This window comes from Lottia gigantea (genome assembly GCF_000327385.1).
Source record: "Lottia gigantea unplaced genomic scaffold LOTGIsca_34, whole genome shotgun sequence".
In the NCBI taxonomy this organism is placed as follows: domain Eukaryota; kingdom Metazoa; phylum Mollusca; class Gastropoda; family Lottiidae; genus Lottia; species Lottia gigantea.
In genome coordinates, this window is record NW_008709146.1 from 1,580,440 (window position 1) to 1,599,040 (window position 18,601).

General features: G+C 34.0%; 3 protein-coding genes across 3 annotated transcripts; 1 reads left to right on the forward strand and 2 right to left on the reverse strand.

The window, feature by feature from the left end:
- Positions 1-426: 426 nt before the first annotated feature.
- On the reverse strand, positions 427-6,688 carry LOTGIDRAFT_233029 (hypothetical protein). Its single transcript, XM_009058471.1, has 8 exons — positions 6,539-6,688; positions 4,632-4,931; positions 4,008-4,211; positions 3,690-3,788; positions 3,226-3,522; positions 2,456-2,588; positions 2,020-2,050; positions 427-989 (listed from the first exon to the last, which is right to left on the reverse strand). Exons 1-8 carry the CDS (start codon positions 6,594-6,596, stop codon positions 960-962), a joined length of 1,152 nt encoding a protein of 383 aa, XP_009056719.1. The 5' UTR covers positions 6,597-6,688; the 3' UTR covers positions 427-959.
- A 3,328-nt stretch (positions 6,689-10,016) lies between these two features.
- On the reverse strand, positions 10,017-12,551 carry LOTGIDRAFT_162489 (hypothetical protein; the record flags this gene model as incomplete). The annotated part of the gene is made up of 3 exons (XM_009058472.1): positions 10,017-10,270; positions 10,665-10,955; positions 12,488-12,551. The coding sequence occupies 3 exons, from the start codon at positions 12,549-12,551 to the stop codon at positions 10,017-10,019; spliced, it is 609 nt and encodes a 202-aa protein (XP_009056720.1).
- A 1,666-nt stretch (positions 12,552-14,217) lies between these two features.
- LOTGIDRAFT_204047 (hypothetical protein) lies at positions 14,218-18,262 on the forward strand. The gene is made up of 9 exons (XM_009058473.1): positions 14,218-14,514; positions 14,916-15,040; positions 15,253-15,369; positions 15,803-16,015; positions 16,161-16,237; positions 16,370-16,466; positions 16,693-16,808; positions 17,172-17,284; positions 17,402-18,262. The coding sequence occupies exons 1-9, from the start codon at positions 14,386-14,388 to the stop codon at positions 17,543-17,545; spliced, it is 1,131 nt and encodes a 376-aa protein (XP_009056721.1). The 5' UTR covers positions 14,218-14,385; the 3' UTR covers positions 17,546-18,262.
- Positions 18,263-18,601: the final 339 nt, after the last annotated feature.

Here is an 18,601-nt window from a genome sequence, read left to right on the forward strand (position 1 = left end):
GTCAGTTTCATAAGAGATCAGGCCCAATATTCTTGAAACAATCTTAGTGCTAGAATTCTAACATTGATTCTAGGACATCCTAGCGCTAAGATCGTTTTGAGAATACGGGGCCAGCAGTGTATTCTTAGGGGTCACTCAATAGGTGAGCCCTGCACTGTCGGGATTCCGACCAGACGTTCAATTAGTTGAACAGAGTTCAGATTAGGTGTACACAATTTAAAATGACGGAGAAATAATTATAGAAAAATTCTGAATGTGACATAATTGCTTCTGTACCGTGGGCCAAAAGTGGAACAGACAGAACTGTTCAATCGAGCACCAACACTATTACATAATCCGTAAATGGGCTTGATAAAATGCAACTGCAATTTTCTCAGGTATCATGTCATTCAATCACTTATCAAACAGTTGGGCTATAAACAAAACTTAGGAAAGAACAATTTATTAAATCAACATTAAAATACATGCTTGTAGAGTGATGTTAATATATTATATATACAAATATAATCCATAAAAACTTCAGTACAAATAGGTCAACTTGAATTTGAATACTCAATTTTCATGATGTAGCATAATTTTCAGAACTAAAAAAGGATCACCTCAACCATTATCTTGTCAAAGTAATATTCCGTGATGTTGTGAAAGACAATCATCTGTCATTGATTGACCTGAAAAGTTAACTTCTTTGAAATAGACTATATTTATGCTAATTATATCTATTGATATTCAGTTCATTTAAATATTTCTAAAAAAAACCCTTTCATGCCTTATCTTTTTAATGTACATGACCGATCATTTGAAATTATCTACTATCCAGTAATATTTCAAGCAACATGGAAATAGAGATAATTGGCCATAAACATTTATTAACATGGCCAATTCACTTCCAGAATAAATTTAGGCCTACTTTCAAAAACACTTTACCAATAGATATACATCTCAATATCACATAAAGAAATTCAACCTTTGACCTTGCCTATCTCTACCCCCTAAAATCAAACAAATAATTGTATACATCACTCTTGTGTAAGTTATAAAATTGAAAAGGTGCAATATATCCAATCAATAAAAAAAAAGTTCTATTCATAAAAATATAATAAAATGGGAAAGAAAACTGATGATCATGAAAAGGGGATAAAGTTATATCATTAACAAAGAGCCTATATACACTCATTGTTATTACATATAATATAAATATAACAATAAATTCAATAATAAATGGGTTTATTAATAGAATCTATAGATATTTATTATAATTTTAACTGCCAATGACATTTAATTCATAACAATACACAAGTACTGAAATAGTTTTTACTTTTTGTGCTACATTCCTTGGTGTGATTTGGATTACTTAGGTGGAATGTAGAATGATTTGAAGTGAGTTAATAGAGAGTCCAGCTAACACTACAATTATTAAATACAATAACTAATATAACACATCCTAATTATTATACATAGCTATACAATTATATCTTTATATTATACAATCAAATACAAATGTTCACTCTGAGCAACATGTATAGCCATTATACCAAACTAAAAACTGACATAATTTGAGTCAAAAAAAACAATTATCGTAAAAAGAAAAAAACAACTAAAAGTCACTCTATTTTGTAGTCTCACATACAAACACACTCTCAATGTACTTTCACACTATGAATAGTTGGATACAGGAAAGACAAGCTATTAGTAAATAATCAGAAAGACTTCATCTATAACCAATGCTAATATATTTTACTACAGGGTCAAGATCATTTATAAAACATTCCTCGAATATAAAGACACGGTTCAATCAAACAAACATGGCAGCTTGTGTTCTACAGGAATACCCAATCAGACAGAAACTGTTCAATTTAGAATCAAGTTATTTCACTAAAAAAATTTCATAACAAACGAGACAGTTCTCTCAGTAATTATGTATGTTTAAGCCAACATGGAAATCTGTTTTTTGAACATGAACATGGTAGGAAGGAAAAGAGTACTCAATAATCTCTAGGTTCTAACATTTCTCTGTCTTACTTCATTAGATTCAGCTGCATTTGTACTGGCTCTGAAATATAGTACCAAAAGGATGTAAAAACTTAAGGTGGTGCACAATAAGAAATGAAATGATTAAAATTCTACGCCCTACTTTTCTGCACTGGGCTACTAAAGGCAGACAATGTCAAGTAGTTTTTAACACGGACAATGGCAGTCTTCCATGTCGGCTCCGGACCTGCATGTTCATGTCGTAGAAAATCTCAGAAGAAGACTCTGGAAGCATTCAACACAGTACAAGAAAACTTTTGGATCGATTCAAACTGACGACATTCAATAAACTGTGCCATCATCTGCCATCAATTTTGGGGTGAGAATGGGAATAAACCATTATTCTGGTCAACAAAGTAACAAGAATAGATGCTGCTCCTTTAATCTTCTCTTAAAGTCAAATCATATTAAAAAAAAAATCACTCACCCTTTTACATTGGTATCATCATCATCAGAATTATCATCTTTACTACGTTTCTTTTCATAAATAAATATGATTATACATAGAATAATAACTTCAGCTACTATTCCTAGGAATGGCCATAATGCAGCTAATTTATCTATAAACAAGAAATGAAAACCCAATGTCAATCAGGAAAACAATAGAAAAGTTTCCTGAGCACTATTTTACATCATATATTTCATATAATTAAGCAATTTTAAGCTCAGACCAGTTATTCTCTTAAACTTAACCTTAGATGATGATTCTAATGCCCTAATCAACAGATCAATAACTGATTTAGATTTAAATTTTGAATTTGTCATCCACTCAGATTACTGTTTACTCAAATGCATTTATATGGAAGGTGGGGAAACCTGGCCAGCGCATGCATCAAGCACACTTTTATTAACCTACATGACTACAACAACATGATATACAAGTAGCAACATGACGCATATACCATCCTGTTGTTGACAGAGAACATGATATGCACTCAAATATGTACCGAAAATCGGTTTGCACACCATCAGTATTTTAAGCTATTACATTAAGGCACCATTTTTGTTATTTATGCTGATTTAAACTTCATACCATATAAACAGAATAAGTGCCAGCTCGTGTTCATATAGAGAGGAAAAAGTCTAATCCAGGTAACTGAGCTGGCTCGGCTCACTGGGCTGGCCAGTTACATATAACCAGGCCCAAAAGCAACATGTCTATCCCACATTCCTATTATGAAAATATCTTGTACATACCTTTAACTCTAACTACTATAGTACGATTAAAGGTACCATTTGCTATACCAGCGGCTACTGCAGCATGACACATGTATGTTCCTTTATCTTCAAATTCTATTTCTTCAATATATAATATAGTGTTGTCTACTCCACCATATGGTTTAAATACTATTCTCTCATTAGCCTCTAATATAACATCATCTTTCTTCCATGTTACATTGGCTCTAGGATATCCAAGTACTGCACACTTAATTTCTAATGGATCACCTTGGATCAGATTTTTGGATTTATCAAATTTCTTCACATATGGTGTAGCTGAAACACATCAAAATAACAAGTTTAAGTCATCCTTAGCTCATATTGAAACAATAAATCATCATTTATACCAGTTACAGAAAGGAAGGGACATTATAAACAGTTCAATGTTAACATTAAATGTCCTGCACTGAAATTACTAAAATAATCAAAGTCTTTCTACCTACCATAAAAGTTGACATCAATAGAAACATCAAAAGTACTGTTATTGGCCGATTGATCTTGAATCATCAGAACACACTGATAAGCATCAGCATCATCTCTTCCTGAAATTAGAGGCAAATGCAAGCTTGGTTAATGAAATGATTGTGTGCTTCAAATTTTGATCATTTCATGAGACCAGGTCATTCTATGTCAACTTTGACAGTAATCATTTTAACCATTCAAAACCAGTTAGAAGTGACCATTGCCATAACCAGGTTTTGTGATCAGCAAATGGCAATAGTTGAATTTAAGACAAGTTAAAAACTAGCATATCAACTTACTTGGTTTATTCAATACAAGAGTAAAATTAGATTCATAAATTGTGTACTTTGTTTCATGATCTTCAAATGTAGTCAAATCTTGATGATTCCTCTGCCATTTCTTTTGATATTTAACTGGATTATTATCAATATCTGGTACAGTAGGGTTACAGGCCAATGAAGCTTCCTCCATAGGATATTGGTAAACATCTTCTTTTGTTTCAACTACATATACAATAAAACAATTATTGGATAGCAAGGAAAATTTTTGAAGGCCGTCAGTTTGAATAAAAGCACTATAGAGAAGAAGTTAAGTACAATTTTCTCTTACATTTTAATGGATTGCTTGTCTTAAGCAGCTTGTGAAACAGTCATATAGGCCTATCCATCTTATGTGGTACTTGAGATGTAGGTACTAATGGTAAATTTTATAATAATAAATCATAATAGGACAAGGTAGACCATGGCATAACCCTAACCCTAGTTTGCAAGCATGCCACAAAAACTCTCTCCCTAAAATAGTTTTAGACTGAATTCATACACCTACCCTAAAAATAAATACTTCAGAAGAGATATATACAAATTAGTCTTATTTGAAGTCATGCATAAACCCAAGTTGATCTAGATAAAAGAATGTGTATATACCTTTGAAGACCTCAACATAAATAGTAGATGATTCTTGTCCAGCAATACATCTATATTCTCCAGAATCTGACAGAGATGAAGTTGCTTTAATGGCTTTTTTTGTAGTGGTCCTTTGTCCTCCAGCTGTACTACTCACAGCATTCACACTAAACCCTAGATCTTCAACCACTTGACCACCTTTTTGCCATTGGACAGATGTACCAGTATCACCAGTAAATGTGCAGGTGATGTTAATCTGAGCAGGTTCGACAATAAATATGTTTGCCGCTGCTGGTTCAATACTTGGAGCTAGACCATAACCTGAAAAAATTGTCAAATATATAAACGCATACAGTGCAAAAAGTTCAAATATGAATCAATGGATGAGTAGAAAATTCTAATGAGTCAGCTTTTCAGTTCACAGCAAATATACAATACTGCTATTCCTATCCAACATCCAAGTACATCTAAACCCATCCAGGCTTGACATATTTGTCTGAATGTAACCCAACCATAGTAATGATAATGGAAAACCAAAAAAAAGTCTACAACAGCTGTATTTTTAATGTTTAGAAAAAAGTGAGTTAAAATGCAACACAAAACATTTATTTACTTCTGAAAGAAACATTGACCTATTTTAAGCAATAAAACCAGGTCAATGAATAAACATTTATTCTCTATATTGTGTTACATATAAACTGGTAAGTTCTGGTCAAAACACGATAAGCTCGCATGAGCAGCCAACTTTATACTGATTGAAAGAAAAATGCGTAAAACAGCAACTCAATTGTTAATTTTAATCCACCTATTTATCACAACTGACACAAAGCTGGAGGCACTGGAGACAAATAGCTTATGTCCCTACTTATATCATGCCACTACCTTATCATTTTATTATACTACCAAATAATTTATCACTATACTTTATAAAAGCCATAAATTAACCAAATTACTAGCACCACACAATACAGCAAATAGTTTATAATAACACACTAATTATATATGTCACTCAATTGTAAGTAATACATCGAACTTCGGACCGTTTTTCTAAATCCTACCCCAAAAAAGTATAGATGTCAGTTTTATTAATGTTTTCACACTTAAAAGTATGGAAATATCAATAAAGAGATATATGGAAAAATATTTTGTTGGGATTGTAATGAATTTGGATTACTTAGTAGGCCTACATAGACTGCATACATTTAGTATTATGTTGGATATTGTAAATGAAAAACACCAAATGATGAAATTGCTTTGCATGACTAGCTGATTATCAACTCTTCAAAACCTTTGTACAATTGTTATCCAGTATGACATCATTTAGACGGCTTAAAATGGCAGCCTTAATTTGCATTTGATCTAATGAAAAGCATTTTGAAAATAAAAAAAATTCTTTGTAGAGTGCCACTGCAGACTAATGCCAAAAATGACTGCAAAAGAAGGGGTCAAAATCAATCATTTCTAGTTTCTTGCAACATTAAAAAAAAGTTTCGAACACATTGACAGCAATGCTGCTATCCTCAAACATATATAACAAACTGTGTTTCTTTTTAGCTCTTTCTCCAGGCAGCTGTACATACCAACCTAACAGTGACCAACCATACAAAAAGTCTTACATTACAACCTATACCTATAATTCAGGCCTAGATTCTAGAATCCTGGATCTACCTTAAAAAAATAAATGTCATCGACAAAATACTATGCTTGTTAATGTAATCTATGAGAAATTCAGTACAAGTAAGTTAATCTTTCCTATTATTTCAATTACGCATATAGGTTTAACGACGATGGGTCATTGTCCCAGATCAGCTGATCGGAAAGGCTTCGTGCCAATGAGAAATAGGCCTCTCCAAATGAAATGACGAAATGGAAATATATGTTTCAACTTGTTCGAAAAAAGGACTAAAAATCTCTCTATAAATACTTACAACGTGCAACCAAAGTAATGGCTACTAAAAGACTAATCATCATCGATGTTCTCGCCATCCTGAGATATTCTTAAATCGTAATATCTCACAATGGCAACACAAAATTTATACCCTCAGTTATTCGTCTTCTCTCACAAAATTCAACATGGACGATGTATTATAATATAGGAGCGCATGCGCATTGTAATTCGACCTTGCGGTAAAAAAGTTATGGTCTGTATCAATTAACTGGTCGTAAATAAAATGATCCTTGCTCTGTATTAAATAGACGCAGAAAGGTTGTTGGATTTCGTAATTAATCTGGTTATATGCGTTCTAAAATATTTCCACTAAAAGATTTAGTAAAACCGTTTTAAAAAAAAATGTTTCATGAATAATTTTGCCGAAAACTTTTAAGTAAAGATTGGCATAGAATTAGGCTACCTGCTGATTATTAATTCTATATAACGATAAGCCAAACTTTTACATTTATCTATACTAGTACAAAGCAAATGTTTTGCTCAAATACTGTACCACTTGCACAATTTCATTTTTTAGGCTTATTAAAACTACTTTTGGAGAGCAAAAATTAAGTACATGTATAAGTCTATAGGCTGCGATTCTACAAATTCTCTAAGAAGTCGATCATGTAGGCCTGATACATGCTAATATTAGGCCAGGGGAGGGGGAGTGGAAGTAAAATATCCGGATCGGGAGAGTGTCAGTGGGGTTGGTGGCATCTTGAAGGTCATGTATTTCATCTTCATCCTATACCTTGTCTTCAATGGCACACTTCTTTGTTTTAAGCCAGCGATTTGATTAGTTTGTACGCCAACGAATACAGGCGAATATCAGAGGCCTCGATGTCACACGTAATTATTTTTTTTACAGTCTTTGTGTTGAGGGCTGAGATTGATTGTATTCGCTTGCCGACAGTCCAAACAAATTGATGCATTCACACACTTCGGTGAAACAATAAAGTGGGCATTGCAGTCAAAGTATAAGATGGAGACGTATATTTTGACTATTGTAAAGATGGGTTCGTCGTGGATCACGGAAGTAGTCCTGGAGGATCAACATTGATAGATTGAAACTAATATCAATATTGGGATATAGGTGTGTCCGAATTTTTCCGAAGGGTGGGTTAGGCTTTCATGATCTATATAAATCACTAACCAAATCGTCTACCCCATACCATGCCTATACGTTGTCTTTTTTTAGGAACAAAATTAAGGAGATAACGGCTGACTAAGCCCTTCTACAGCCTTTTTAACAAATGATTAGATGCCACCGGAAATATGATAGCATTTCACAATATCTAAAATTAGAGCCAAGTATTCATAGGAATTTGCTTTGTGTCCGACCTGATATTTTTAAATTTATTCGTTAAATAAATAAAGGCCTCAAAATAATTTGAAGCGTTCCAAAATATGAAATGTTTGGTTTAGAGTTGTCTCCCTTGATTATTGAAAAATTCTCTTTTGTAATTTGTGATAATTACCTCCCCTATCATGAAATAAATTTGGACCTGATAAACTGGACCTAAACATTAGAGAAACTATTATGCCCCCGCAGGGTTCAAATAGGCCTATATATATTTCATCAGAAAATATCGGGTCTTAAACTGAAAAGCGTCTAAATAATGACTTATTTTCCTTAAAACTTCCCGACCGGGGAAGGTACCAAGAACCTCTCGTAATATCGCACTTTCGGTGCTCATACCCCCCCCCCCCCCCCACCCACACAGTTCAAGTTTGAAAGATGTTATCACACATCTGCAAACGGAAATTTATAATGAATTTAGTATAAATTTGTGTGCGGCTGTTTGATTTCACAGCGAAGAGATATTTTAAAATTTTTATGGCTTTGATCAAGCTAAAACAGCAAGTATCAGGTGTTAATGAAGACAATTTTTCCTCCGAGGAATTTTCTATACTTTGATTAAAAATACATGTATAGATCATACGTTCGATCAGCTGGATTGTCTTAAAGTTTCATGTTTGTATGACATCATAGGCGAGGGCGAGCTTTTGTTACACAATAGTCGGTGACAATAATGTGATTATTTGTACAAAGGTACAGCTTACTATTAATCAACCAAAAGCACCACAATATCTATTATTCATCTTGATGGAAAAACATCATTACTTTCTACATTAATTGGGTTTGTTGCCACGAAACCATGCAATTTTAATAAGGTGGCTATAATGCCATTCAAGGGGATAAAATACATTTACTCGTATAAATTGGTAGTATTCAATTTTATCTTCCCGTGTATATTTTTTCGAATTATTTTTAGTCATTTTTTTTAAATTGTCGTCTACCACTAAGAGAAAGATGTATGGCAAGGAAATAACCATTTATTTTGTTGTGATTTGACCAATTTGTACTTATTGCAAAAACCCACTGTTATGGAAATCCTACCTGGTATAGCGGAAATAACCCTTTTTCGATGGTCAAACCTTGGAATGTGTCAATCTGATCTTACCAGAAGGAAAGGGGCGGCGTATTAAACTATATTAGGGATACACTAGACATTGCATTTGGCAGGCATTTTGACTCAAGATCTTGTACATGTATTATATTTAATCCCCTTCGAAACAGGGACTGCGCATACTGTTTCTGGCGAGGTAGGACTTACACTTCCTGTATATCTGGCCATTTGTTTGCCAACTCGACACACTTTTCGGAGTCAAATAGCAAGTTTATTTTTTCATATTTATTCATAACTTAATGTCGAATTAAACCAAATAATTGCTTGATTGCTTGATAAAAATAGATATACTCGCATATAATATATTCTGTTGTCTGAAGACATCTATATTAAATATAAAAAAAACTCGCGTTAACTACTCTTTCCGATGTTTTTTTCCCCACAAAATTATTACTTTTACAGCAATAAATGGTGTAACCACGGTACAGTTCCAGGCAGAATGGATATAATTGAGTTAAAACTTTATTTTCAATAAGATATCCGGATCCTCGATCAAACGTCTGCAAATATCTAGTAATTTTGTATGTATCATTTACGCATACATTATAGGTTATCAACTTTTAAATATAAATGTTAGATGTAAACCGTTTTTGAAGGATAAACAGCAGTGTCAATGCTTCAAGATGTTTTTTGGAACATCTAAAAGCTTACTGTGTAGAACATAAACTGTTGCTGCAGAAAACAAAAATGTTGAAAACATCTCAAATCATTGCTGTAGGAGATGTTAAGAACGTCTTAAAGATTTTCTGAAGGGAGATGATGTTCAGAACATCATTGACTGTAGTAGAAAGATGTTGGGAACCGTTTCTGAAGGGAAATGTTGTTCATCATTAACTGTACCAGGAAGATGTTGGGAACATCGTAAACCCTTGCTGTAGGAGATGTTAAGGACATCGTAAACCATTGCCGTAGAAGATGTTTAGGACATCTTAAATCATTGCTGTAGGAATGATAAGAACGTCTTAAACAGTTTCTGAAGGGAGATGATGTTCAGAACATCATTTACTATAGTAGGAAGATTTTGGGAACATCATAAACCGTTGCTATAGGGAGATGCAAGGAACATCGTAAACGATTGCTGTAGGAGGATACAAGGAATATCGTGAAACGTTTTTGTAGGTAGATGACATCATCGTTAACTGTTGTTGTAGGAGATGTTTGGAACATCGTAAAACGTCGTTGCTGTATGATATAAGAACATCCCAATTCATCACTGTAGACATGCTTAGAACGTCTTAAATCGTTGCAATGGGATAATGCTGTATAAAAATATTAGAAACAGCGTAAACCTTTGCTGAAGAATGAGAACATTTTAAATTTTTGGTGCAAGGTGGTGGATTTTTCGGAACATGAATCTCTGCTGTATTAAGGTTTTTTTGCAAACCATAAAAGAAACATCGTAAACTCGTAGATTAAATTAACCTCCTTGACAGGAAACTGATTTTTAACGATTTTTGCTTTGTCAGATAGGGTTACTCTGAAAGAATTTCAGGCACTGCAATTTGACCTATGTCCATAGACCATTTTCCATGATGATAAACTAATTAATACGAGCGTGATACATGTCAACGATTGCAATAAGGAATAAAAGACAATATTCAGAATCAAAATCGTAAAAAGACGACTTAGAGACTGATCTCTATGATACTGTACCTGTGACACGAACTTGGAATGTTTTTTCCTGATCACCAGAAACACATCTGTAGTTTCCAGCATCATTAAAATGTGATTTGTCTTTGACAGCAGTTACTTCCACTATATCTTGATTATTGTCATCAATATATGCCTTATCATACAACACAAAGCCTAGATTTTCCACATTTTGATTATTCTTAAACCATTTTATAGACACCGAGTCACTCTGGTACATGCATGATAAACTGATTTTCTGTCCCACAGCAACATCTAATACCCTGGATACAGGTTTCGTTGTTAGAATTTGGCCTGAAAAATAAAATAAAGCATGATGAATTAATGACATTACGACCATAAAGTTATAATATTATCTGAGGTGGTAATTTTTTACAAGCAGCTGAAGCCCATGAATGTATGCCACACGACATGGATATACTCATTGTGAGATTCTGTGTTCATGGAATACTGCACATATCATGTAATGCAAACCTACAAGGCATGTGCATCTGAACACAAGGACTTAACATGTGTTCTCGGTGATCCTCTCATAATATTTGTCCAGAACACTGGCAGTATGGTGGGTTATCAATCGTCGATCAGCCATCACCATATCATGCAACCAGATTACAGTTGCTGTTGATGTTTAAGATCTTCCTGGACGTTGGTTATCCAGACTCTCTTTGCTGTCTCAGAAGAAAAGTAAGGGGAAACATCTTCGTCAGCATGCATCTGTATTAGAGTTAACTCTTCCGTTGCAGGTACTTGATTACTGCCCTAAAGCCAGTTTTGTCCATCCCTAGTGGTTTCAATGGGTAGCATAACAGTTACTATTCTTCATTAAATGTTTCTAGTTGTTGGTGGCAAAAATTTGTTTCAATCTGATGGAGATATCTGTTTTGGGCTTAAAACGTTTGATCTTACCCACGTATATGGTTAAAATCTGTCTTATCACATGTGCATTTCTGAACAGCTCTACATCTTGTGGAAATCTACATTATGACCGTTTAGACACGATTTTGAAATTGATACTTTCAACACAGAATTTTAATTTCATTTTACCCCAAACTCGCTGCTGTCGAGTTACATGCACTTGACTTTTGAATATTTTACTTTGTTGTGGTTCATTTATAAACTATCTTGGCTAATATCACTGAAAACTTCTCATTTATAACTGATAACACGAATATCATGGCAATATCTTTTGTGAATATTTGAAACGATATCACGTGAAACGTACGGCATATACTTGGATAGGGATGATATATGAAGCGTAAGCCTGATGTATTTCAGAGAATGTAGAATCATGTGTTCCATTAGAAGACAACTTACATGAATCAATAAAGGTCAATACCACTTGTGTTAACTAATGCGACCAAGATTAACACTATGGCAACATGGAGATATAGCTGACCCCATTCCCAAATATATATTATGTAAATCAGGTCCTAAACAGTTGACTGATCCGGGATCTTTTGGTTTATTACTATCGATCATTCATTTTGATGAAATTAACCACCAAATCAAGCTAGCCATTGCAGATACTGACAAGTCATTTTTGCATTCGACTATTACAAACAAATGCTATGAAACCTTTCCATGTGTCATTGCACTTTGCTTATGTTTATGCATATGATTCTTTGAGTTAACACATCAAAGCATACTATAATTGCTTACACAGCATTGCAATGTTCGAATACGGAAGACACGAACATAAAAAGAAATGATATAATAATATGGTAGTATTTTCTAGATATAGTCAAGTAGAATGTCAATGTATAATGTCTATTGATCTCTAATATAAACTCGCATGGCGTCTCACCTATATGAAAATTTCTACTTACAGTTACTAGTGGTTAAAAACGCCAGTAATAATCTACATAACCATTGAAGAGAGTACAAATCCATTATCATATACTTATTGCTGTATTTCTTTATACATCCATTGTTTGCATTCAATACTTTTTACTATTCACACGCTGACAGCCCAGCAATTTTCAATATCGTGACGTAATATCCGCAAAAATGGTTCCACAACGCGTCTGTAGAAATAACAAATCCCGACTGAATTTTCGAGGCTTATAACGAGCCTATTAATCAGAGCAAAACGCAGTGTGGATTGAAGGACGAATCGATATTTAGTTTCGCTCCATATAGCCAAATTGTTACATCTCTTCTCCAAGTGTTCATAGATTAGATAGAACCAATACTATCTTAGATATTGTACTGTAGGACAGACATTAGTTGCTTCAGTCTTCAAACACAATGTTTCGATTTTGACAATTTCCTTATACGATGAACATTAAAGAAGTCTGATTAGAATTCAAGTTGTTGATTTATTCCATGTGAGCCAGTGATTCAAACTGATTACATCAGCAGTTTTTGTTTGATCCTTGTGAATCATAGTGTTAATCATCCTTTTGGAGACAAACTGTCTCAAAGACGAACAATTGAAGGAGATTTCTTTTCATGCACGAAAAAACCATGATTTTTCTATCGGTTCCTGTTAATACTTCCATCTATTGTAACTATCTCTGATTAAAAAAGGGAGTAGAATAAATACACTCTTTATAAAAGAATAGAGTGTATGCATTAGGGCAACTATTAGCACTGTAGGCATTTCATGTTCCCTTTTCAGAAGCATGGTATCTACAAAAATCTACTGAAAAATAGAATGGCAGAGGGTTGACAAATTTGAGCTAAACGTAAAGGTGGACACATCAAAAGTTACAAGTGTTGCAGACGTACTGCAAATTGAAAATGCCAGTGGGTTAACAAATCCGTTCCAAATGTAAATCATTTTTATCAAAGATGATTGGAACCATAAGATTTGTAGGTGTTTAGGAGAGACAGCATTAGAATGACAAGTGTCTTTAGAGACTCACGAAGTAGTGATATTTGATGATTCAAAGCATGTACAAATCCAAATTCAAATACATGCATGTGTGTCTTCTAGTTCCTTAAAGATGAACACTCAAATGCAAACAGTATACACACATTTTAGAAGGGTTTACAAAATCGAATACATTGAGCAGACCTTGAATGGTCAAAAATTAAATACCAAGTATCAGTACAGGGATGTACAAGTCAGATTGCAAATAGCCTGATGTTACAAAAGATTGAAAGGATGTCGGGGAAGGTTGAACAAAGCTACAAATTCTTTGAACTTCGTAAGGTTTCCACATGTCAAAGTTACCTGCACCATCCTACTTTTGAAAGCCCATTGTTGTTAGTGTGAGCGGTTTAACTGTCTAGAACAATAGGCCTACAGAAAGAGAAGAGCAATCAAGTACTGGGAGAAACAGATTATGTACAAATGATTTATGATCCATGGTAAGATATCCCCTTGTCAGCAATAACTTGTTTATACCTTCAAACACAATCAATGAATCAAATTAGTACTTCTATCAATCAACAGATATCGATCATTAATTAGACTCAGTTCTCTCCCTTTACACTCTACCCCGAGTCAAAACGACAAGATCAATAATGGTATCCATGGTAACAAGAAGAACGTCCTTAATAAGATATCAGACGTCATTCACAGTTTCTCCAATTATAATAATAAATTCAGTAAACAATGGCGTCAAAATAAGAACTCATATAATTTGGTGATCGCATGAATTTCGTGGGATTGTTTTTATAACAAACCAGGTGATAAAAAAAAGGTACAATATTTTCCTAAGGCTGATAAGCTAGATATAGAACAGAGATAGTCTGTTAAGTGACGTTTACTGACAATATGTTGTTCACTGTTCAATGTGTTTTAGTGGCTACTCTGGCAGTATTCGCCAGAGCCTACCCCAATCAAGCAGGCTACGATCTCAGGGACAGTTTATACCAATTGTACCGGGATGATGGACCAAGAGAGGTAATGTAGCTTATATTTTAGTTCGAATTATAGGAACATAATCAAAGATTTTCATCAAAGTTATTTTCATGGTGTCAAAAGTGGATTATGACACCAACACGATGATCAAAAATTAAAACGCAATAATTCAGTTCAAGTTATATTCCATGCATGAAATTCTTGTAATCTGAGTTCTTAAATGCAACATTTCAAATTTCTTGAATCAATTTTCAGCAGGAGACCTTCCCGATTTTGATTTTTAGGTAGGCCTATGTCAGTATGCAGAATGTCAATTGCAGTGATGTGAGAACAGAAATGGATAACAGGACTCAATAAGAGATTTAAAATCTGTTTTTCTGTCACCTTTTTGACCCTGGTAAATTTTATGGATAAAAAGGGTAAATTATCTTGAATCATTTCAGGCACTTTTAGAAGACAGTCATTGGCCCAATGCAGAAATTAAACTAGGCCAGGTTGGTGGTTTAGCTGTAGCACCTAATGATAACCTAGTTGTGTTTCATCGAGGTAACAGGCGATGGTCATGGGAGTAAGTCTATTTTATCACTTAAACCAAATTTCATGGTCTAAAAGACAAAACTTTCGGTTATCAAAACATTCCGTAGTGTTTTGACATTTTCCACTAAAAGAGTCGTGTCACTGTATTACGGAAGAGAAGACAAAACGATTTGAGAAAACACTGTGAAATGTTTCTGTTCGTATAATTTGATGTTGAAGAAAGAATTGTTCTTACCATTTCAGCACATTTAACAGTGATAACACATACGCATTAAAAAGTTTAGGGCCAATTGTTAATGATACGTTGGTTCACATCGATACCAAAACTGGTAAAAAGACCAATAGTCATGGCAGCAACTTGTAAGTTATTTATTATACCTTAGTCGTTTTTCACAATAGCAAGTTGTAACGAACTTCGTCTTTACAGCTTGACATTATGAAGATGCACTTAGTCCTAGTGTATAGTTTTACAATAGTCATAGAAGATTATAGTTTTTGATTTAGTGTTGTCAACTCCGGCTGTTGCCTTTGCCTTATATGTATTATGTTCATCCTGTTCATCTGAAGCTTTACATGGTTGGCTATATGAGTGATGTAATTTTAGCACTTTCACTTTCTCATTACAACATTTTATAATGACTTTGACTGAAGTCATCGTGTCGGAACCTCCCCCCCCCCCCCCCCTTCCTTCGTCATACTTCCTCGGGGTTAATAAGACCATGTCAAAACCCGTATTCGTGATACGAAAGTTTTTTTTTTTTTTAATTTAGTTAATAAGTTTATGTATTTGTAGGTTCTACATGCCTCATGGACTGACTATTGATGCAGAAGGCAACCACTGGTTAACAGATGTGGCCTTACATCAAGTGTTCCGATTCCCACCTGGTGCTAAATCGGCTGACTTGACTCTTGGTACAGCTTTCATACCGGGTGATTCGGATACCACCTTCTGTAAACCAACAGATGTGGCAGTGGCTTCTAATGGAGATTTCTTTGTTGCTGACGGGTGAGGAATTTATCTGTTTATCAAAGTGAACTTATCTCCTCAAAAGGGATCTCGTGTAAAAGCATTTTGACATAAGAATACTGCTATTGCGCATAATATATTTTGTTTAGAATGAGATTTCATTTTTTCATATATAATTCTTCAGGTATTGTAACAGCAGAATTTTGAAGTTCTCTAAAAATGGAACTCTGTTGAACAAATGGGGTCGAAGTCGAGATAGTGGTATGTATTTTGAAACCTTTAAAGTATCTGTTATTACAAAGATAATCAATTTTGTTCAATATGACTGAGTTATTGCCATGAACCTAATTTGTTTCTGTTGATTTTATTGGTAAGTAAAATTAATATTTTCAGGTGAAGAACTGGTCGATGACATGTTTAAAATACCTCATAGTCTGTCTCTAATTGAAAATCACGATGTATTGTGTGTTGCTGACCGTGAAGATAGAAGGTATAATGTTATATCTCTCAACCTATGTATTATGTAAACAAAATAAGGTATAGAATAGAATAGCCCTACATTTCACTGTGTTCATCTGTCCTTGAAAGGATTTGTGTTTTACAATATGACTCAAGATTGTCATTCTCATGATATCAATGACCACTATGCTTGTGATTATATGATGAACTGAGCTGCATCTGCATGTATAGTGTTACGACACCCATTATTATTATAGGGTTATATGTTACAATGCTGGTATACAAGATCCAAGTAAAACCGGTGAACCAACTATTTATTTGGTTCAACCAAACGAAATTGGAAGAGTTTTTGCTATTGAGTACAGTCCCCTTGGTAAGTGTTTATTTTTGATATTCAATATGCCTTTGGAATAATTTTACCATACCGGTCCATACCGGTTCTGTTTCCTCATCACTTAGGGAAATCAATGCTATTATACTCATCTATCTACATGGTTGCTATTCTGTCAATCACATGAGTCACATGACAAGTTGGAAAGAAAGTTTGAAAGAATGTTGGTGAAATGTTGATTTTCTCTGTATACACTGGCCAGCCAACAAAAAATATTATGGCACCAATTCCCCACCATTTTACTAACAAGCAACAACTCTGTCTAGGCCTTACCCTTTTCCTAAGTACCATTCCCAAATCCTCCTTCGAGAATTCTATCTAGTATATGATTTGTATTTACTCCAGATAAATTGATGTATGCCGTAGTTGATCCGTCAACCAACAATCTGAATGCTCGTGGGTTTGCTATTGACATGTCAACAGGACAGAAATTGCCTTTTGGTATCATTGAAAAATCAGTAAGTACATTGCATATTAAGTTCATTTAATCTCAACACTATGCCATCTTGTATTAATGCCCTCGTTGTTCTCGTGAAAGATTTGTTTCAAAATTTCTATTTTGTTTTTTTGTACAGGTTGATTCGCAGCCACACGATGTAACTGTATCACCAAACGGAAATGATGTATATCTTGGTGATATTGGTACTCTGGGAAGTCGGGTGTACAGATTTAGTAACAACCAAAAAAACTATTTTGGGAAGAGTTTTGGTTGGTTTTGAAAAGACAGGAAAAGAGCATTCTAAACAACAATCTATTGTTCAGGTTGAAGAAGACAAAATGTCGGTTGTTGTTGGCATTGTCTTCTAAGGGGAGGTAATTCATTGTTTTGTTTTTCTATTGTCAGTCATGTTTAATTTGTTAAATGTTAATTTCAATACAAGAAAGGACAGTACAAGCTTTCTTTCAGACCTAATATTAGGCTTTTGTGAAATAAACAACTGTAAACATGTGTTATCCTGCTATTTTATTATGCTATAATGTGTCATCAAGGTCATCAAGGTCAGCCCTTGAGTCTTATAAACTTAATTACTAAAATGAAAATCTACGGTGTATAATATGAAAATATTGTGAAGTGTTCTTCGGTTGTCTTTGCATTATGCTACCAAATGCCTCAATTCCGTGCTTAATATTGCTAATGATAAGCGCTTTGATGTGCTAATTAGTAGGTCCAATATGTAAATTTAGTCCGAATTTAAGTCTTTAAAAAATCAGACCACATCACGTAACGCTTTTGTTTTGTGGTCGTGGCTTGTTAAGTAATGTTAGTTAAGGGAGTATTTTGTGGTATAATGCATATAAGCTACCTATTTGATATTGTTATTTGTCTCTGTTACAACATCGAATATACAGTACACAAGGCCATGACATAAATTGAACCTTTATAATTCTGAAATTGTTAAATGTTTTGTTAAGCAATAAAGTTATATTTGTGAAATTACAGTCATTATCTTTTGTTGTAATAAAGTACATGTATACTAAAGCAATCCATAATTGACCAAGATCAGCTTGTTGCTTTGTTGAATTATGTTTGTTAATGCAATGAGACGACATCTTTCCTTGACAAAATGCATCACAGGTTACACAAAGATTCTCAGCCGTGTCGTTTCTGCAAATATTTTGCAATTTAGAAAAGCCATGGATATAACTTCTGCATCTAAATCCTTTATCAATCCGGTTATTTCCCCTTAAATATAATTGTGATTTGTGGTAAGAGCAGAAAATCCGGAAGGAACATGTTAATGAATCAAACAGTGCTTTGTCAAACACACGAAGTT

What these genes read in the sequence shown, in the direction of transcription:
- LOTGIDRAFT_233029 (XM_009058471.1), bottom strand. Translation starts at nt 6,596, where the DNA reads ATGGCGAGAACATCGATGATGATTAGTCTTTTAGTAGCCATTACTTTG. An exon ending in CATTACTTTGGTTGCACGTT is followed by an intron (nt 4,932 to 6,538) that starts GTAAGTATTTAT and finishes CAATTTTTTCAG; the next exon opens with GTTATGGTCTAGCTCCAAGT. An exon ending in TATTGATGTCAACTTTTATG is followed by an intron (nt 3,523 to 3,689) that starts GTAGGTAGAAAG and finishes GATGTGTTTCAG; the next exon opens with CTACACCATATGTGAAGAAA.
- LOTGIDRAFT_204047 (XM_009058473.1), top strand. Translation starts at nt 14,386, where the DNA reads ATGTTGTTCACTGTTCAATGTGTTTTAGTGGCTACTCTGGCAGTATTC. An exon ending in GGGATGATGGACCAAGAGAG is followed by an intron (nt 14,515 to 14,915) that starts GTAATGTAGCTT and finishes GAATCATTTCAG; the next exon opens with GCACTTTTAGAAGACAGTCA. An exon ending in TATTGAGTACAGTCCCCTTG is followed by an intron (nt 16,809 to 17,171) that starts GTAAGTGTTTAT and finishes TATTTACTCCAG; the next exon opens with ATAAATTGATGTATGCCGTA.